The 19,923-nt window shown below is 44.9% G+C and overlaps 1 protein-coding gene across 3 annotated transcripts in view; it reads right to left on the reverse strand.

The window, feature by feature from the left end:
* The window catches only part of CAMK1D (calcium/calmodulin dependent protein kinase ID), a 392,897-nt gene that overhangs the window by 223,704 nt on the left and 149,270 nt on the right, over positions 1–19,923 (reverse strand). For 2 of the 3 annotated variants that reach the window (XM_025264475.3, XM_025264474.3), the window contains exon 2: positions 10,041–10,172. The exons of the other annotated variant lie outside the window; for it this stretch is intronic. In XM_025264475.3, coding sequence (XP_025120260.1) covers positions 10,041–10,172 — 132 coding nt within the window. The remainder of the gene's footprint in view (positions 1–10,040; positions 10,173–19,923) is intronic. 3 annotated transcript variants of the gene reach the window in all.

Raw genomic sequence — 19,923 nt, forward strand, 5'->3', positions numbered from 1 at the left:
TGTATGGCTCTAGACTTCAGATCACAAGGTTGGGACAAAAGCTTGAATTCTGATTTTAGAGTTATCAGTCTGTTAATTTAATCAATTGACATCTATTGTCTTTTTAAATCTATTGTTATTTCTTCCTACTTGTTGGAAGTCATAAGACTTTTTTTGGCTATTTGGCTTGTGAGATCTTAGTTCCCTGACCAGGGATCGAACCCAGGCTCTCAGCAATGAAAGCACGAAGTCCTAATCCCTGGACCGTCAGGCAAGTCCCGGGAGTCATAAGACTTCTGATTCCCAAGGGCTGCATCTACAGTGAACAAAGTTCCCAAAGCAGTTTCCTAACAGAAGGGCAAGCTGGGGATCCTAAAAGATGGGGAACAGCTCCACAACGTCTCCCCAGCTCCATCTCATCCAAATTACAGTCTCTGCACTTCAGTTTCTCCTTCCACAAAATGGGTACAATTTCTGCTCTGAGCTCTGCCACCAATTTATTCTGCAGTCTTACAACAGCATGATGAGAGTAGCAATGCCTAACACTTGCATAATCCCTAACCCTGGAAGATTTTAACGTTTTAAAAAGGCTTCTCTTATGCCTTACGATCTTATTTAGGCACCCAGACAGCAGATTATTGACAGCCTTGAAGGTATATTGACTAAATTAAGCAAAAGGAAGTTTTTGCTCTTAAGTGAAAAGATGTAAAAAAAAAAAAACTGAAGTGCATTTAAAATGTGTATAAGTGTATATGTAAATATGTGTATCTACATATACATACATGTGTCCACATTTATGCACATATACACATATATAAATGTGTACGTTTAGCATATCAGTTCAGTAACCTTCAACAAAAATGAAAACACCACATCCATCACACCACTGAACTTGTTTACAAATAAATATCCTTGACTGTTAGGATTCCTCAGTGAGACCTACCTCATGCCTGAATCATGTAGTCAACCTTATTTTTAATATATGTATAAAAGAAAAATGTAAATAGATAAAAATGAATATTAAATCCCATTTACCAAATTCCATATGTGTGTGTGTGTGTGTACGTATACATATACATACACACACTATTTTAGAAATTATTTCTTTCAGTGTATATATAAAAACTTCAGACCAGTCACCTAAGACTCTAATCTCAATCTTAGACTGACTTGGAGGACAAAAGTCAGTGATATGGCTTTAAAATGGTAACCGTTTAAACCACCCAAAGGATACCCTCGGACTTTAAATATGTAAAATAAAGTCTATTCACCAAACTTTATAGAGTTTAAACTAGATAATGAGTCATAAATAAAGCTTCACTAGAATCATTTATCCAAATAAACAATGATGCAACTATGTAGAAAATAGAATTGACACAACCTAAAGTTTAACAGAAAAGAAACAGTGAACTTTTGGTGTATATTTATTTCTTTTTCTGTATTTGCCATCCTGGTTTTATCCCAGGATTCCTTGTACTTAAGTCTTTCAGGTTGCTAAGGATCCTCCAATATAAGCTTTTCTGATTTTTTTTGAAATATCAGATAAGATATGTATGTATATATGTGTACACACACACACACTTATGTTGGAATCATTCAAATGAAATTTATATGAATCATTAGCTAAGTAAGTTGACTGAAGAAGAGAGAAAACACTTCCCAAGATAATAATAATATAGAGGAATTTAAACCACCATCTAATCCACACAAGGGTTGAACTACCCAAGCACACAGTCAGATTAGATGACAGGGAGACAGCACATGGAAATAAGCATGCAAATAACTAACACTTTTTAAAAGTGTGATAAAACACAATGTTTCTTCAAATACTCTAAATATCTACAGAGTCATATATATATATAGTATAAAAGGTGGCAGGAACAGCCAGACTAGATTAAGTCAACTCTGTTGCTGTAGAAGAATCATCTTCCCCTCAAACCTGGCTAGTCTTCTAGAAGGCTCCCCGCCCCCACTGGCTGATGGAAAGCCCATGGAAATCAGCAGAGGTTTCTTCCCTGCTCTAGTCTCTACTGAGTCAGCACCTGCAGCCAGCGTTTCTAACCCTCATTATCACACGAATCCCCTCACCCACTCCTCCCCTCGATGCTCCCCACCTTGCCTTTAGTTATGGGCTGGACTCTGGAAATCCATGATCTCAGGAAGAGGACCTCACAGGCACAGTCAGGGGGGACAGAGGTAAGCCTGGTGCCACGGGGGTCTCAGAGGGAAGGGCCCCCCAGGGAGGGACAATCGGGGGAAACCCTGAAGAAGAGGGTGTCTCAAACTGAGGCTCAGCCCACTGAAGCAGAAAGGAAAGAGGAGAGGCAGGTTCTGGATCATCTATGCAGGAGTCATCTGTGCCTTTTGGAGGAATGAATTTGAACTTGGAGGGTGGGGAGGTGAAAGCTGCTGATGGTAAAGTGGAGGGGAGGGTGCTGTTCACCAAGGAGTCTGGATCCCATCAAGCAAGTGACTTCACAGAATTAAGGTGGAGAGGGTCAACAGCAGATGTGCAATTAAAATCTCATGTGCATAGAACTGGAAGGGGGCATAAAGAAAGAGTCTATCTGATCATAAGAGCCACACTTCACGTGGTACTTGGGAAGCAGAAAATGCATGCAGGGAGACACTCCGGAGGTTCATGGTCCCTGGAAAGATAAACCACCATTCCTGGCCAGACTAGTCTGAATATCCCTGTTGCAGCAAGGAACACCACCAATTCTAGTCTCCTCCTATTCACAGCAATACCCAAGAAATTGATAGAACTCATAAAAATTCACTGCTCCTGGATCTCAAGTCAAAATTTTAAAATGTTCCTGGATTATCTGCCTTGGACAAAAAGCACCATGGGAAAGCCACTGGGAAGCATCACATGTACCCTCTTTTGGCTGTACAGTCACGTTGGCATGAGGCCAATTTTATTTCTTATACACATGCCCACCGTTAGGATGAAATGAACGATGACCAGCAAATAGTGGTCTGGACAAAGCTGAGTTTACAGTCAGATCCACAAGGCTAGAAGAAACGGAGAAGCGAAGTACAGAGTTAAAGAGGAGAAAGTGCACCAAATTTGACAAGATTCCAAGGTCGGGTCTCCAGTAGGGCCAGATGGACTAGCATTGGCTCTTATGTATGTTTGATGCTTTCACTAAGCCTGGAGTGAACAGGTCCAAGAAGGGCTGTGTCAACTTTCCAAAGCGACTAGAGTCCTGCGGCTGATACACCCGTCTGTGCACGCTCCAAGCTTGACAAGATTGTGACTTTAATCATAGATACATGGTACAAAAATAACCACCACCAAAAAACCTAACCACATCCCTCAACCTGTTTTGCTGGACTTGCACAGTTTTTCCCAAATTAAGGGAACTTTCAGCAAAAGTTTTCAGGGTAGCAAAGAGTTCCAGGATCATAACAGAGAGAGAGCCACCTCCCTATTTGTTATCACATGGCCTCCAGACATTCCTTTTCATACTTCCTGCCTGTGTCCTTAATTCTGAGAGTATGTTTCCACAGGAAAGGTCTCTCTGTGCCGGAACACCATCTTCTAAGCAGATTAGATCCTTAAAAAGTTGTATTGGTGCCTGAGAAACTCAAGTATCAGCTTTACCAGCTTGGCCATTTTCAGTCACTGGAGAAGTGGTTTTGTTCGCTCTGAACGATGAATTTCTATTGAAGTATCTGTTTCTCTGACACACACAATAAACTGGCACTTGGCAGTGATGTAAAGAAGCAAACGGGCCAGCTTGCCGTCAGAACAAAGCTGCAGGAGCAGAAGCAAGCCAGATTTAAATGAGTTAATTTACAGAAAAGCCTTTCTCTGAAGGCTAATACTTAATTCAAAACCAGCTGTCCTCTCCTTTGGGGGCTCAAGCTGCCTGCCTTGCCTCTAGTTAGTCTGTGCCGAGAGAAACATGTCTAGTCCAAGATAGCCAGGGAATGAAGCTCCTGTAAGGAGTGCCCAGGCCTCCGGAGCCTGGCTGTGGTGCTGACTCACGCTCTCCCAGGAAGACAGCCTCACCGCCCTGTCTGCGATCCATCCTTGACCTTGGCCATAGCAGATCCTGGGCTTTGGTGTCTGCTGCCTTCAGCAGCCCTGATTCCCTTTGAATGGCGGGCTTGCCAGTGAGAGTCCTGCTGACTTGACCAAGCCTTATGCCAGCCTCTCCAGTCTGGGAATGGCCATTACTGCCCCTACAACCCGGCCACCCTCAAAGAGCCAGGTTCTCACTCCTGAACCCAGCTAGTGGCTGGTGCCTACACCCCATTGAGGGGGATAACAGGGTCGAGTCAATTCCCCTCCAAGGATGAAATCCAGCTCTTCAAGAGGGACCACATTTGAGTTTGCTCCACTAAACAAGCCCTCTCACTTAAAGGAAGCATCATCTGGTGGGTGTGTGTGCACACATACATGCATGTTTACATCTGGTGTGTGTGTGTGCACGCACATATATGCATGTTTACGTCTGGTGTGTGTGTGCGTGTGTATGTGCACATATATGCATGTTTACACATTTCTCCATACTGCTGGGCACATGAAGAGCATCTTCATCCCCCCGGCAGGTGAGACCATGAGGCCAAAGCCTTTGAGCAGCTCTTCTCAACACTGACTTGCCTGCATGTAAGAGTCCTGAGACAGAGATGAGGTGCTTTTTAAAATTTTCCAGTAGCCACCATAACCTCCAATTCTATCTCAATTGGACAGGCTGGAGCCTGGGCATCAGGATGTTTGCAAAAGATTCCTGGGTGATTTTAAAGTGCCATCAGGGTTGAGAAACACTGATTTAGAGGGGAAAAGGCAGAGACCCTGAGCTGAGACTCCCCAATGTATCCACGATGAAGTACTTGCAGTTTAAAAGCAATTCCTACCCAGGAGAGAATTCTCCCCCAGGAAAGATCATCTCTGCAGCCAATAAAGTAACCATTAGAACAGCATGGAATCCTGGGGCCATGTTTCATGAGTACAGTGACTCTTGAACCAGTCCAAGCCGTGGTAACCCCAACTATTAGGAAAAGGGTTACTCTGAAGACATCGGTTTTGCTTCTCTCGTCTCCTATATTCCATCTTCATGCGTTTCCTTCATCTGTCATTTCAGTGCAGGCTGTTTGTATATTTTCCTTTCTACTTCTCCATAAATGCTTTATGTGTTGCCTTGAAATTAGATTTGAGCACTGCCTGCCCTCTAAGTAAATAATACCACGGAAACGATAAGCTCCATAATCCAGTGGTAACACTAACATTGTGATATTCCATAATGCAGAGAACACGCCCTTCACAGGACCTGAGCTAACCATTCCTCCAGGGAAGGCTGGTGCTGAGCCATACAGACCCTGCCTCCTGCCGGTCAGACAGAATCCCTCGATGTTACATAGCAACTGTCTACCATGACGCCTGCCTCTTTTTATTCCCTCTGAGCTTGGTTTAATATCCACTTATCAAGTAGGAGATTCATTTTGGAACTACTTTCAGGGCAAGAATAGAGACATCCTTAAGGATATATTAGCTACATTACTTTAATCCAATGAAAAACATAAATCTCTCACCCTGCAATAAACTCAGCACAGAGGAGGGCAAGCAGTCTCCCAGATGGGCCTCCTTAGATGAAAAACAGCCTGAAAATATACCAACGACCAGGGTATACGACAGAATTTGGAATAATGCAGGCCTCTTTGGAACCCTATCTTCAAGGATTTAGTTACAGAGGACCAAAGGATTTTTTAACACGTGGTTTCAGGCAAATTTAACATTCAGCAAGCCCAGGTCGCAGCCGGGCTTCAAACCTCCATCATCGACCTGCCATCCCCCAAGACCAGCATGTCTGAATCAGAACTCACCACCTCCCTCCTGCTACTGGATTTCTGATCTCAGTTAACAAGGTCATCATCTACCCACCGAACCAATCAGAAGCCTGGAAGTTATCCTAGACTCAGCTCTCCCCTCAACTGTCTCCCAACTCCTCCCCAATCTCTAAGTCCTGGAGATTCCATTTTGCCTCTTGCATCCCAGCCCATAGATCCGATTTTAATGCACTGCCGTGCCTCCAATGGCTGCCTAACTGCTTCCCCGTATAGTGAATCCTGCCCCACCTTCTTCGATCTGCGACAATAATCTTTACGAAACAATCCTGATCACGTTGCTCCTTCCATTAAAACACTTCAAGGCTCCCCGCTGTCTGCAGGATAAAGTGGGGGTATACAGCATCCCATGATGCAATCTCCCCAACCTCAGGGCCCTCACGTCTCACCTGGAACCCTCCACCTGGTCCATTGGGCTCCGTGGAGTTCCCAGCACACCAGCTCGCCTCCCATCTCCTTTCCTCTATTTACCCCACCTCCTCCTGATTGGAATATCCCTCTGCCCTTCTTCCCTTAGCAAACTATACTCCCTGTCTAGACGCACCTCCTCCAGGAAGCCTTCTCTCGCACCCAACCCCAAAGGGAGAATTGGGAAGCCCTACTCTTAAATCCCTGGTAAGACCTCTCATACAGTATCTACAATGTCATTGCACTTACCTAGCTCCTGGAAGACAAGGATTGTATCTTGGTTTTTCAATCTCAGCACCTAGCAGTGCCAACTGATGCACAGGAATTTAATAAACATCAGTGAAATGAATGAATGCTTCAATGGTGGCTCTTGATAGCAGTTCCAAAACCATCTTTTCTACAACTAATATATTATACTTTGCTTTCAACTGCTTATGACATGGGACAGCCTCTTATTCTACTTGTAAATCATTCACAGGGACCAAAACCCATATAGGAGATATAGCCCATTTTATCCCCTGAGAAATCACTGGTTTTCCATTCCCGAAAGAAGGGTCACACTTCAAGGCACCCCAATAGCAGAGACTGAGAACTATCAAAATAAGTGATTCCCAATCCCTGGTCCTCCCTTGCTTGAACCGCCCTCTTGCTGGAAGTGTGTATCATTTGAGGGAGCCACAGGGTGGAGGCACTTCTTACGGCAGAAAGACCAAGACACGAGCCAAGACTGGTTTATGAAGTTTGCATCTGCTGCCCTTGCCCAAGGAGACAGAAAATATCACCAAAAATAAAACCTGACCTCCTTGGTTTTGTGGCTTCTAAGCTCATGAGGGAGACACCCAAAATAAAGGCACCCATCGCTGATTCAGCAACAGGCAGCCCTTGTGCCCAAGGCAGAACCTCTGGAAGGCTCTGAGCCCACCCAGATTTCCATCTAAAATGTCAAATATCTGCAACGTGGCTGCAACTTAATACACAGCCAAATCCCTCTTCTCCGGGTGCTGATTTCACATTGGAAAATGGGCAATTTAAATAAATGTTTCATTAACATTGTGTTTTCCTGCTTGATGCTAATGTACGTAGAGAAATTTGTTTTCCCAAATTCTTTGCCACAGAATTATTTCATGCAGTCCTCACAGGAAAACGTGAAACTCTTCAGGTCTCTAAGAGACCAAACAAATAAGAGAAAACGCTTGTAATAAAAAGTACTATCGAGACCCATTTGTTCCAGAACACACGTCACATATGCTGAAAGGACAGGAAGATCCCGACCACCTCGGTGGCACTGGGTTTGTACTCATGGCAACAAAGCATCGTTCAGTGGGCACAGTTGGTACCCAAGACACAGAAGTGGGACAGCTTATTCAGGAAAACCCAGACAGTGTGACACTTTGAGACCCAGTAAGGCTTGTTCCCATTCTGTTTCACTTATCTGTACAGGGATTCTTGCTCTGTGCTGATTCCAAATCCCCCAAATTTCAAGGATACTTCTAGCATCTTTTGCTAATAGGAGAGCTTAAAAACTTCATAGCACAATGCTCAGATACACTCCACTCACACAAAAGCAGGTCTCATATAAAAGTTTGTTCCCTCAAACCTTGGGAGACATGGGGGGAATGGCTTGACCATGAAAATGAGGGGAGAGGCCTGGACACCATGCTAATGGGAGACTATCTTTTGGGAGGATTCAACCACATCAGAACGGTTCTCGGCACCTTTGAGCTGGAGGCATGACTCTGACTTAGTTCTGAGATGCTGGGATAGGGCTTCCCAGGTGGCACTACTGGCAAAGAACCCACTTGCCAATGCAGGAGACATAAGAGACCTGGGTTCAATCCTTGGGTCGGGAAGATCCTCTGAAGAAGGGAAAGGCAACCCACTCCAGTATTCTTGCCTGGAGAATCCCATGGACAGAGGAGCCTGGCAGGCTACAGTCCATGGGGTCACAAAGAGTTGGATACAACTGAAGCAACTTAGCACACACATAAGAAATATACATTTGGTCACTGAGCTGACCAAAATATATTTCTCATATATACATTTGGTCTTGTCCACAGGTCCCAACTTCCAGCTCATAAAACTCTTGGAATTTCCTAAGTGTGAGACAAAGATGCCTTTGTTATGTGAACGAGGTGACTTTTAGAAGCACCAGGCTGGAGGCTATGTGTGTGTGTGTGTTAGTCACTCAGTCGTGTCTGACTCTTTGCAACCCCATGGACTGTAGCCAGCAAGGCTTCTCTGTCCATGGAATTCTCCAGGCAAGAATACTGGAATGTGTTGCCTTTCCCTTCTCCAGGGGATCTTTCCAACCCAGCAATCAAACCTGGGTCTCCCGGATCGCAGACAGAATCTTTACCATCTGAGCCACCAGGGAAGCCCAGGCCGGAGGCTAGCTGCCAGGAGAACCAACCATGTGACTAGAGGGTTGGGGCTTTCATTCCATCCCCCAGATTTCCAGGGAGAGGAGAGGAGCTGGAGGTTGAATCAGTCACCAATGGCCGATGATTTTATCAATCACAACTATATAATGAAGCCTCCATAAAAGCCCTAAAGGACTTTTTTGTCCCTTTTTGGAGAGCTTCCACACTGGGGAACCAGAATGCTTCTGTGTGCCACCCTGGCCTCACGCTTCAGGAGGACAGAAGCCTCTTTGTTTGGGACCCTGCCATGTGTATCTCTTCATCTGGTTCTTGGTTCACATCCTTTCAGATCCTTTCATAATAATTCAGCCGTTTAGTGAGTAAACGGGTTTTCCTGAGTTCCGCGAGCCATTCTAGCAAACTGATCAACTCCCAGGAAGGGGTCGTGGGAGCCTCTGATTTAGAGCCAGTTGGTCAGAAGTACAGGTAACACGCAAGCTTCAGACAGCAGCCTGACGGGGGTGGTCTCGTGGGACTGAGCCCTTCACCTGCGGGATCGGACTCTGTCTCCAGGTGGACAGTGTCAGGATTGAGTTGAACTCTTGGACACCCTGCTGGCAACAGAACCGCTTGCTGGTGAGGGAAAACCCATGCATGTTGGAACTGGGTCCAGAAATCCCATCCAGGTTCTATTACGTGGGGAGCAAAACCAAACTCAGTGAAGAGGTAAAGCAGGTACCCAGTGAGCTCTGGAACTTGCTGGGTGCCAGGTGCCAGGTGAGTGGCAAGAGCAAGAGGCCCACCAAAGGCTGGAAATCACACTGGTGGGGCTGACCTCCCAGGCTGTGCCATATCTGAGCTGCAAGGCGATGGACAAGTGACTTTCATCTCTGAGCTTCACCTCCTTCTTATAAAATAAAGCAACAACAACAAGAAACCAATAATAGTACTGGGCACAGTGGCAGTGGCAGCCGCCCTTTCACTGACCACTTACTCTGCAGCAGGCACTGCACAGATACTTGCTAAGCACCATCTCACTTAATCCTGAGAACACCCAGGGGATGTTATTAACTCCAGTTTATGGAGGAGGTGCAGAGCTCAGAAACAGCCCAAGGTCACCTAGCTGGAGGGAGTGGCGGGGTCTCAGTTCAAATCCAAGTCCATCTGACTGCCCTGTTCTTTGGAAAGAATAATGACCTCAAATGACTGCCACGAACATTAGGAGATGAAATACAGTATGGAAAGTGCTCTGGACGCCCCATATAAACAGCAGTCAGGATTAACAAGCCCACTCCTCACTGCAGGTCAGCATCCTGGTCGCCCTCTCTAGCCACTGGGCATGCGGCTCCCTGTAGCCTCCTCCTTCCCTTGCATCAGAGACCCCATCATCTTAGCATGACCCCCGGTGAGGGGGTGGGGAGGCTGTCCTCCTGCACTCACTTTCTCAGGACGGCGATCTCATTCTCAATGCTGCTTTCTTTGCCCTTCAGCGCCTTCTTGGGGATACACTTGACCGCAAAGAGTTTTCCAGTTGCCTTCTCTTCAGCTAAGACCACTTCCGAAAATGCCCCACTGTGAACAAAGAGGGAGAAAAAGAAGCAAATTAGATTGAGAAGATCTGGGGACTCCTGACAGGTCCTTTGAGCCCACTTCCAAAATCAAGAGTAATAGCAACAATAAGAATGATCCCTGGTGATTTTTTTTTTAATCCAACCAAACGTCTTTATGCAAAGAGTAAACAGAGGCAAGGGTGACCGCTTGCAAAGGGACACGGGGATGTCCACGTGGGTGTGGCCACCTCCCCCTGTCACCTCCCACTCTGAGAACAACCAAGCGGTGATAACTCAGGAGTTACAGGAATGCTCTAGGAAGGTTCCTGCAGAAAAGATTGCACCCATCTGAAGCTGTTGGCACCCCCAACCCCAAGCAGACAAGAGGGTAATATTCAAATGTCTACATTCCTCCCAGGTCCTTTCAGTCCCAAGAAAATTTCAGAGCACTTCGCAAACCTGCAATTAATTCTCACAGATAGGTAAAAGTGTAATTAATGTGTACAACGTGTGGTATTGACACGGGTTAATTAATTGGTAGGGCTGTGCATGGCTGCAGTGAGCAGCTTATTTCTCTTTTAAGTCAAACAAACAAAAACAAACATGATGCCCTGAGTCAGGGAGACTTTCCTGCCTGAAAACATACATCTTTCTCTGTGAGGTCAGAGCCCCGAACTGAAAATGTAACCAGAACATTCAGGCCCAGAGATTACCTATCTCCTGAGAGGTGGTCCATGAGCCCCAGAGGCTGCCTTGTCCCTCCACCTGCCACCTTCTCTGTCTCCAACAGAAAACCTCTGGGTGCCACTCTCGGGAGGGGACACAACTTCCCTAATGACTCAAACAAAACCAGACACCTTCATTGTCTGCTGCAGATTTCAGTAACATGGGTTTTGTGCAGGCCACAGAAAGTCACTGAGTCATTCTTGGTCTCCAGACTTTCAGGGGCAGCTCCTATTTCCTTTGAGAGACACTAAACACAGCTGCTAAACAATTATGATCAGAGACAAGCTCTCCTGCATCAAAAGAAGCTACTAGAAGGACCAATGTCATCCCAACACTGGTGCCTTGGGGCCTTTGTTCTTCAGTCAACATCAAAGAGATGCCTAAGCAATGGATGAATGGATAAAGAAGATGGGGTACATATACACAATGGAATGCTATCGGCCATAAAAAAGAGCAAAATAATGCCATTTACAGCAACATAGATGGACCTAGAGATCATCATACTGAGTGAAGCAAGTCAGACAGGGAAAGACTCACATCATGCCATATTGCTTAGTGTGAAATCTGAAAAAAATGCACAAATGAACCTATTTACAAAAGAGAAATAGAGTCACAGATGTAGAAAACTTATGGTTACCAAGGGGGAAAAGGGGGCATGGGAAAAACTGGGAGATTGGGATTGACACATTTATACTACTATATATAAAATAGATAATAAAGACCTTCTGCATAACACAGGGAACTCTACTCAATACTCCGTAATGGCCTATATGGGAAAAGAATCCCAAAAAGAGTATATACATGTATATGCTTAACTGATTCACTCTGCTGTATACCTGAAATTAACACAACATTGTAAATCAACTAAACTCCAATAAAAATTAATTTAAAAAAAACAACAACAGATGCCTAAGCAAGAGCGGACTTTTCTCTCCCCATCCTGTGCCACCTGACAGGGCTAGACATCTGTCCCGGAGCAAAGACAGACTGATAGACAGATTTTTAAATCCTTTCCAGTGGGAGGAATTCACCACTCAGTGCAATTAACTATGAGTCTTTGGGGCAAGTGCTCCTCCTGAACCCCAACTCTTGAGAGAGGAGTCTGTCTTCAAGGCCTGCATCTAATTATAGAAAGCCGAGAGACAGAAGATAGGCAGTCCACGGAAGAACCAAGTGGAATATGTCAGAGCAAAGATCTGCCCACGGTCACGGGCCAAGTCACAGTCTCCCCCACCCTCCACATGCCTGGCGTACGCAGACACCGTCTCGACTCCGCCAGGACAGCAATTAGGAAACGGAAATACATAAAACCCAGGGCAGATTTATCAGAGTGATATATGGTATTAGACATTCCCAATGGCATTTGGTCACTGCCAATGGCTTTCGCCCAAAAAAGCCAATTCATAACAACTTGAGGGACTCCTCCACCCAGCAGCAGCGAGTTATGGACTCGCTCCCGTGGAAAGGGGGGATGGGAGGGATTGGGACTGACACAAATATACTACTGATGCTATATATAAAGCAGATAGCTAAGGGGAACCTGCTATGCAGCACAGGGAACTCTTCTCAGTGCTCTCCGGTGGCCTAAATGGGGAGGAAATTCAAAACAGAGGGGATGTATGTATACATATGTGTGCTAAGTCACTTCTGTCATGTCCGACTCTGCAACCCCATGGACTATAGCCTTCCAGGCTCCTCTGTCCACGGAATTCTCCAGGAAAGAATACTGAAGTGAGTTGCCATGCCCTCCTCCAGGGGATCTTCCCAACTCAGGGATGGAACCCGTGTCTTTTACGTCTCCTGCATGGGCAGGCGGGTTCTTTACCACTAGCGCCACCTGGGAAGCCCATGTATATGTATAGCTGTACAGCCGAAACTAACACAGCATGGTAAAGGAACTCTAATAAAAATTGATTCTTAAAAAATGGTTACATTGGAAAAATTTGATAAGCCTTTTCACTCATTACCTCTCTAAAGGAGAAAGAAGTTATATGAATAACTGGAGGCACTGGATGTTACGTACCACTTGACATTTACAAAGTGCTTTGGCCCATTTCAATGAATCCAATTCATACGGCAACCCAAGAAGTACACAGGAAGTTACTGTCCTCTGTTTTGCAGAGGAACATACTGAGGCCCAGGCGATAAGGGTCAAAAAGGAAAACGCAGGTTTCCTAACCTTTCCCAGGTCCTTTTCAAGACACTCTGCTGGGCTGCTAGCAAGGAGCCTGCCCCACAAGAGGGGCAGGTGACAGCAAGGGAGGGTCAGACACTGCCTTTTGGTGAGCTGTCTCCTGTCCTCCCGCCCGGAGGGTGCAAACCAACCTCACGGCCTCGCTGAGCCAAACGGTGTGCATCTATCCAGCTTGAAGCTTTCCAAAGACCGAGCTCACTGCTCTTCAGGGGATATAAGATAAGCATAAATTGCTATTGTTCCTATAACAAACATAAATCACTGGAAGACACTTTCCTGTTCCAAGAAAGCTAATTAAAAATATCAGAAGCAGAAACTCATGAATGAAGAGTGGGGGCACTTTCAGTGTAATTACACAACAAAGTCAGGCATGTGTCTGCTTGTGTGCAGTAGGGGGAAAGGAGAGGGAGACAGGCAGAGAGAGGAAGGCTGGAAAGGGGCTGGTCACAGGAAGGAAGACAGCAAGAAAATTTATCTGAGAGCCAGAAAGTCTCCAGACAACCCAGGGAAATAAATTCCTAAGAACGCAAGTAGGGACTGAGAGTTACCAAGTTATACAAAATACAGGGAGGTCAGAGCAGGTCGCGCTCCACAGCTGTAAGATACAAGTGCTGGGCATTTCATACTGGGCAGGACAGCCTTCCAGCCAGATTGAGCCACACCTGAAGCTTGAACTGGCGGTCTGTGCGGGGGCCGCTCCTGGCTGGCACCCCCTTGTCCTCCTTCCGTGATCTGACTCCTCCCTTTGTCATCCTTGACTAGAACCAGGAGCGCTGGCCACTGGGAGGTGGCAGGGGTCGGCCAAGTGCTAACCCAGGGCTCTCCTGCTGCTCATCCTATCGATCTCTTGTGTGACCTCTGATGGCGGTAGCCTCCTTCCTAAAACTCCCTCCTTCCTGGTTCTACGACAGCTCTCTCCTCCCATCTATACATCCAACTTCTCTCATGGCCACCTGTTCCTCCTATTATCAAATGTCAGCGATCCCCTAAGTCCCATCCTCAGCCCAGCCTTCATCCTAGTCTATGCCCTCCCCCGGAAAATTTGGGGGTGTTTCCTGTTTTCACACCACCACCTATCTCCTCATGGCCCCCTAACCTTGATCTAAATTGTAACCTCCCTCATCTCATCTCATGTGCAAATCTCATCTTTCCAGCTGCCCACTAGGGTCCTAGTATCTTCTTCCCCAAACTTCTATCTCTTATACCCGCTCTCATTTCTGTAGATCCAGGAAACCAGCCTAGAACTCAACCTCATTCCTTTCCCACTTCCACCACCAAGTAGATCCAGGTTTCCACTAACAAGACTCTCAGATGACCATCTGTCTTTCCATCCCTGCAACACTGCTTTGAGTTCCAGTTATCCATTCAGGACTCTCACCCGGCTCCTCTGGCCTCAGCAAGCCTACTTCCCACCACTGCTGCTGCTGCTGCTGCTGCTAAGTCGCTTCAGTCGTGTCCGACTCTGTGTGACCCCAGAGACAGCAGCCCACCAGGCTCCCCCGTCCCTGGGATTCTCAAGGCAATCACACTATCTTCTACCTATTCCTGGAATTATTTTTCCAAAGCAAAGATCTGATTATGTGACTACCCTACTTAAAACACTGAGGCTTCAAGTCTACACAGCATAAAGTTTAAACTCCTTTACAAGTTTCCAGGGCATTCAACGGGCTTTCTGGTGGCTCAGACGGTAAAGAATCGGCCTGCAATGCAGGAGATCTAGGTTTGATCTCTGAGTCGGAAGATCACCCGGAGAAGGAAATGGCAACCCACTCCAGAATTCTTGCCTGGAGAATTATATGCACAGAGGAGCCTGGCAGGCTACAATCCATGGGGTTACAAAGAATCGGACACAACTGAGTGACCAATACTTTCACTTCCATGACATTCAAAGCTCTCCCCAATTTGACCCCAACCTGCAAACTCCTCCACCACTAAGCCATCCTCCCCAGCAAAAACGTGCCCCACCATGCATGCATCATCTCTACTCAACCACAAAGGTCAGCTGGCATTTCCCAAATACATCCATGCCCTTTCACACCTCTTGAGTTGGGTTCCAGTCCACCCACCTCCTCTCTTTCTTGAAGACCATTCCTTTTTCCTTCTGCTTGGCAAAACTCTGTTTATATTTTTAAAGGGCCTAGTTGATATATTTCCTTATCTTTGAAGGCTTTCTTAATTGTCTTCCCCTCAGACAGAATGAGGCCGTCATTCTGAGGCTCACACACTTGACTCACAGCTCTATTGCCTTATGCACACATGCCATTTGTGGCCTTTTGTGTGCTTCCCTATATGTGAGCAGAATTCCTAAGTTGTTCTCTTCTGTGTCTCCATTCCTAACAATGTTTGGCACTAAACAATGCCCACGGCAGTTTGATGATCACCATTATCTGAGGCTCTCCTCGGATTCTCCCCTATGCTGCAGATGCACCAAGTAAATGATGTTCTCCAATGACCTTCTACTCAGTGTAGGGGAAAAATACTGTTCCTTTCCTCCTTTATAATGTAGTCCTCTGAGTTTCTATGCAAGCCTATACAGAAAGATCCTCAACGGTTTCTCTCGAAGCATAAAAATTCTTTGCACCTTTCCAGATATATTTTAAACTGTATGCCTATGTACCTGAATGCTTAAATCATATTCTGCTGCTGCTAAGTCACTTCAGTCGTGTCCGACTCTGTGCGACCCCATAGACGGCAGCCCACCAGGCTCCCCCGTCCCTGGGATTCTCCAGGCAAGAACACTGGGGTGGGGTGCCGTTTCCTTCTCCAATGCATGAAAGTGAAAAGTGAAAGTGAAGTTTCTCAGTCGTGTCCGACTCAGTGACCCCATGGACTGCAACCTACCAGGCTCCTCCATCCATGGGATTTTCCAGGCCAGAATACTGGAGTGGGGTGCCATTGCCTTCTCTGTAAATCATATTCTACACTTGGGTAACCCTGAGGTCACTAATTTGTGAATTTATGGCATGATATTTCTCCCCATAAATCATTATCTTGATTACAGAAGTAAAATTCGTTAGGAAAATGGAGAGGGCAGATTTTTAGATAGGTAAAGGACTTTAGGAAATGCATAATCATGGGGGAAATAAAAATCCCAGGGACTTGAAAATGGTATTTCTTCAAGTTGTGACAAGATACTTCTTTGAGTTTCAAAGAAAACTATTCTATTTTTTAAAAACACACATTTCCAATTAAATTAAATCTTTATGATGAATTACTGAAAAGGTCAAAGAAAAAAGTTCTTCATGAAGTGCTAAGTATTTTCATCTCCTGAAGATAAGCTGCACAAATTACAAAAGCTGAATCTTTCCCCCTTTTCTTCCACATTTCAAAGCAAATCACATCATTACCCAGAGGTACACCTTACTCTGATTGTAAGCCAGGCACATTGGAGAAAATAAACAATCTTTTGAGAGCTGAATTTCCAAGACTCGAGGGAAATGTAATATTTTCTATATTGACTAAAGAATTCTAAATGACTCCCCTTGCTTCTAACTTCATAAATAATGGCTCTGAAAAAGACTGCTTTGTTTTTGCTTCATCTAGTTAGTTATAAGAATGGAACCCTGGTGTTGTAATGAGAACTATCCACGCCATAGACTATGCATGCTATAAAGTTCAGTCAGTGATTGGCACCCAATCCTCTATGAGTGAAATGATTCCCAACTCCCAATTGACTAATGGAAAAGCAAGCAAAGAAGTGGGTCGGGTTCCAGAAAGTCCTTATATTCTTGAGCTCCCTAGAAAAAGCAGCACAAAATCCATGTGCATCAAGGATACCTTGCTTTAAATAGACATTTAAGGGTTTTGAGAATCACAGTTAGACATTTACCTTCCAGGTGTTAAAGAAAACTCCTAGGGCCATTCAGAGCACCTTCCCCCCAGATGTGCTGCAATATATTGAGACTAGAACTCAGAGCAAAGCCACACCCACAGATTCACTGGATAACACAACTGCTCACTACCAATTCTGATCATAAAAAGTAAACACAAGAATCTATAGGGAGGAGGGATAAATTAGGAATATGGGATATATATCCACTACATATATATATATATATATATATACCACTACATATAAAGTAGATAAACAAAGATTTACTGTATAGCACAGGGAACTATATTCAATATCTTGTAATAATCTATAATGGAAAATCTATAATGAAGTACATACGCACATATATATGGACAACTGAATCACTTTGCTGTACACTTGAAACTAAGACAATATTTTAAATCAACTATACTTCAATTTTTTAAAAAGGATCTCTGGATTCTGCTTTCTTGATTTCTATGATCTGTAATCTGAAGTTGTTAAGAACAAATATCAGATAGTACCTAAGAAGAGGAGCTGATGTGCCGGCTCCCCTAAGTGCACATAATGTTAAAATAAACTCCTTTCACAAACAAGAGCAATTGCATCACAAAATATACAAACATTTAGTCTCTGACCACCTTCTATGACTTGTATATTTTCGGTGCTCCCCACATGTCCATATGACTGAACTGGTGAAACCTCTAAAAGACACCGCTGATTTTTAAGCAAAATCAGGAATTCCAGAGCTGTCTTTCTGATTCATGAGAGTACACTAAAGTGGTCACTCGAGAAAATGATATCCATCCCAAATTAGACCAAGAAATAATCAGATGCTGCTGAAATGATATGCCCTATTAGTTTAGAGCCAGCTATTACTTGTCCATTGAGCTTCCAAGCTTCTGAATGATTCTACATGCCAATCAGATTGGCTGTGTTATTGTCTTTATTAACACCATCACCTCTAGCCCACTGCCACTGCTACAACCTGCAACTGGACAGACAGATGCTACCCCAGGCTCTGGACCGTAAATCTAAAATGTTCTTTTCCACTAAGCCTACTGTTTTTCCCAGTGTCAGGCCAGGACAATATTAAGGGCTGATGGGGAGGAAAAGAAAAAAAATCTAATCAGTAGAAATGAAGTTGGTAATATTTGGCTTGAGACAACAGAGAAACAAACAGGTGCCTTTGAGACCTCTTGTTCCAGAGCAGAATCAATTCTCAAAATAGGAAAACCTATGTGCTCACCCCAATAGTTGTCTTACTGACCCCAGAGAATCCAAACGGATAATAACAGTAGTGGAGTCAGATGGTCTCAGTGTCTAAACTCTCCAGGCAGAAATTAGGCAATTTTAGAAGTGGCAATAACTCTTTCTGGTAGAATCTTCACTTAAATATCTTCACTAATTCATATACCACGAATGACATTGTATGCTAATTCAGTTCAGTGACCTAAAGAAAGACATGACCGATATGAATAAAGCTCTGACAAGCAAGCAGAGAGAGAAGTCTTAATTCAACAATAAATATGTGTGCACGAAAACTGGCATCTCTTCATTAATAGATATAACATCTATTACTTTAAGTGTGTTTCCTCAAATCCTCCATTTGACAATTACATAGTACTACTCACGATAGTTCACAGCGACGCGTCAGCTAGAAGTAACACAAACTTCTTTTTTTCAAGAAAAAAAAAGTATAACAAGCCCTCATTAATTTTGACCCGTGTCTCACCAGCCAGCTCACATAAGTGACATTTTCTTAACTTTAGTAAGGAAAACTCCCATTAAAAATAGCTATTCTTTTTCACCCAGAAATACCCTCTTCTTCTTCAACTGGCAAATTCCACAATGACTAGCCACTGGATTCTAAAACAGCTTCAAGAGCCATGACAGAAATGTTCTTAAACATTCATCCGATTAGTGTGATTGTTGCCCAGATCACTTCTCATTCCAAGTACATCCCGCATCTAAAGCCACTGGAGCGGACGATGGCGACGCTCGTCACAGGGAAGCTGCAAAACAGCACTGTCTTGCGGGTGACTACTTGGGTTCCTTAAGGTTTTTCTTGGCGCTAAATCTTTCCAGCTAACTGCTTCACTGATCCAAATGCAGAAGAGAAATAAATTCCAAATGAATGCTTCCTGCTGTATTTTAAAAAACACACTTCATTTAATAGCACAACTTTCCCCTTCACTTCTCTGCTGCGGTCCCATGTCTTCTCTCTGCTCTTCTCCAGTCACTTGTGAAAGGCTGATTGGGAACTCGAGTGAGTCAGTCATTTTTTCCTCAGCACATCCACAGGGAGCATTCATGGAAGCCTGGTTTTTGGAGGTGATGGCAGAATAAAAGATTCCATTCTTCTGGGATTACAGAATCTCCCTGTAGCCATGGCTAAAGGGCCGGCAACACTGAAAGGCACGTAAGGTATACTTGTGGGTCACACATGCCTTTGCTGCAAGAACGCCTTTTACTTGGATGATGTGGTGATGACTTGGATGAAACTAAACTCCCAGGATCTTCTCTATGTTCCTTGGTCAACCGTCAGACCTAAGAGACCTGCAGCCTTCATAGATCTCCTCTTTGGCCAAGATTCTCCTGACAGAGGTGGCTCTTCAGAATGCCCCGGCCCTTTCTCACTCCCATTTCTCATGGCGGGGTAACCAGACCTAGTGTACATTCATGTCCCGCTGCTAAGAAGATCCAGCATACCCCTGATGCCAAATCCACAGGCTTCAGAGGGACTGGGAACAAGGGGTGGGCAAAACCATAACCCCCAAGCCAGGAGGGACATTTATGGTTAACCTAGCTGGAGAAGGTGATGGCACCCCACTCCAGTACTCCTGCCTGGAAAATCCCATGGACGGAGGAGCCTGGTAGGCTGCAGTCCATGGGGTCGCTAAGAGTCGGATACGACTGAGCGACTTCACTTTCACTTTTCACTTGCATGCACTGGAGAAGGAAATGGCAACCCACTCCAGTGTTCTTGCCTGGAGAATCCCAGGGGCGGGGGAGCCTGGTGGGCTGCCGTCTATGGGGTCA

This window comes from Bubalus bubalis, chromosome 14, assembly GCF_019923935.1.
Source record: "Bubalus bubalis isolate 160015118507 breed Murrah chromosome 14, NDDB_SH_1, whole genome shotgun sequence".
Classification (NCBI taxonomy): domain Eukaryota; kingdom Metazoa; phylum Chordata; class Mammalia; order Artiodactyla; family Bovidae; genus Bubalus; species Bubalus bubalis.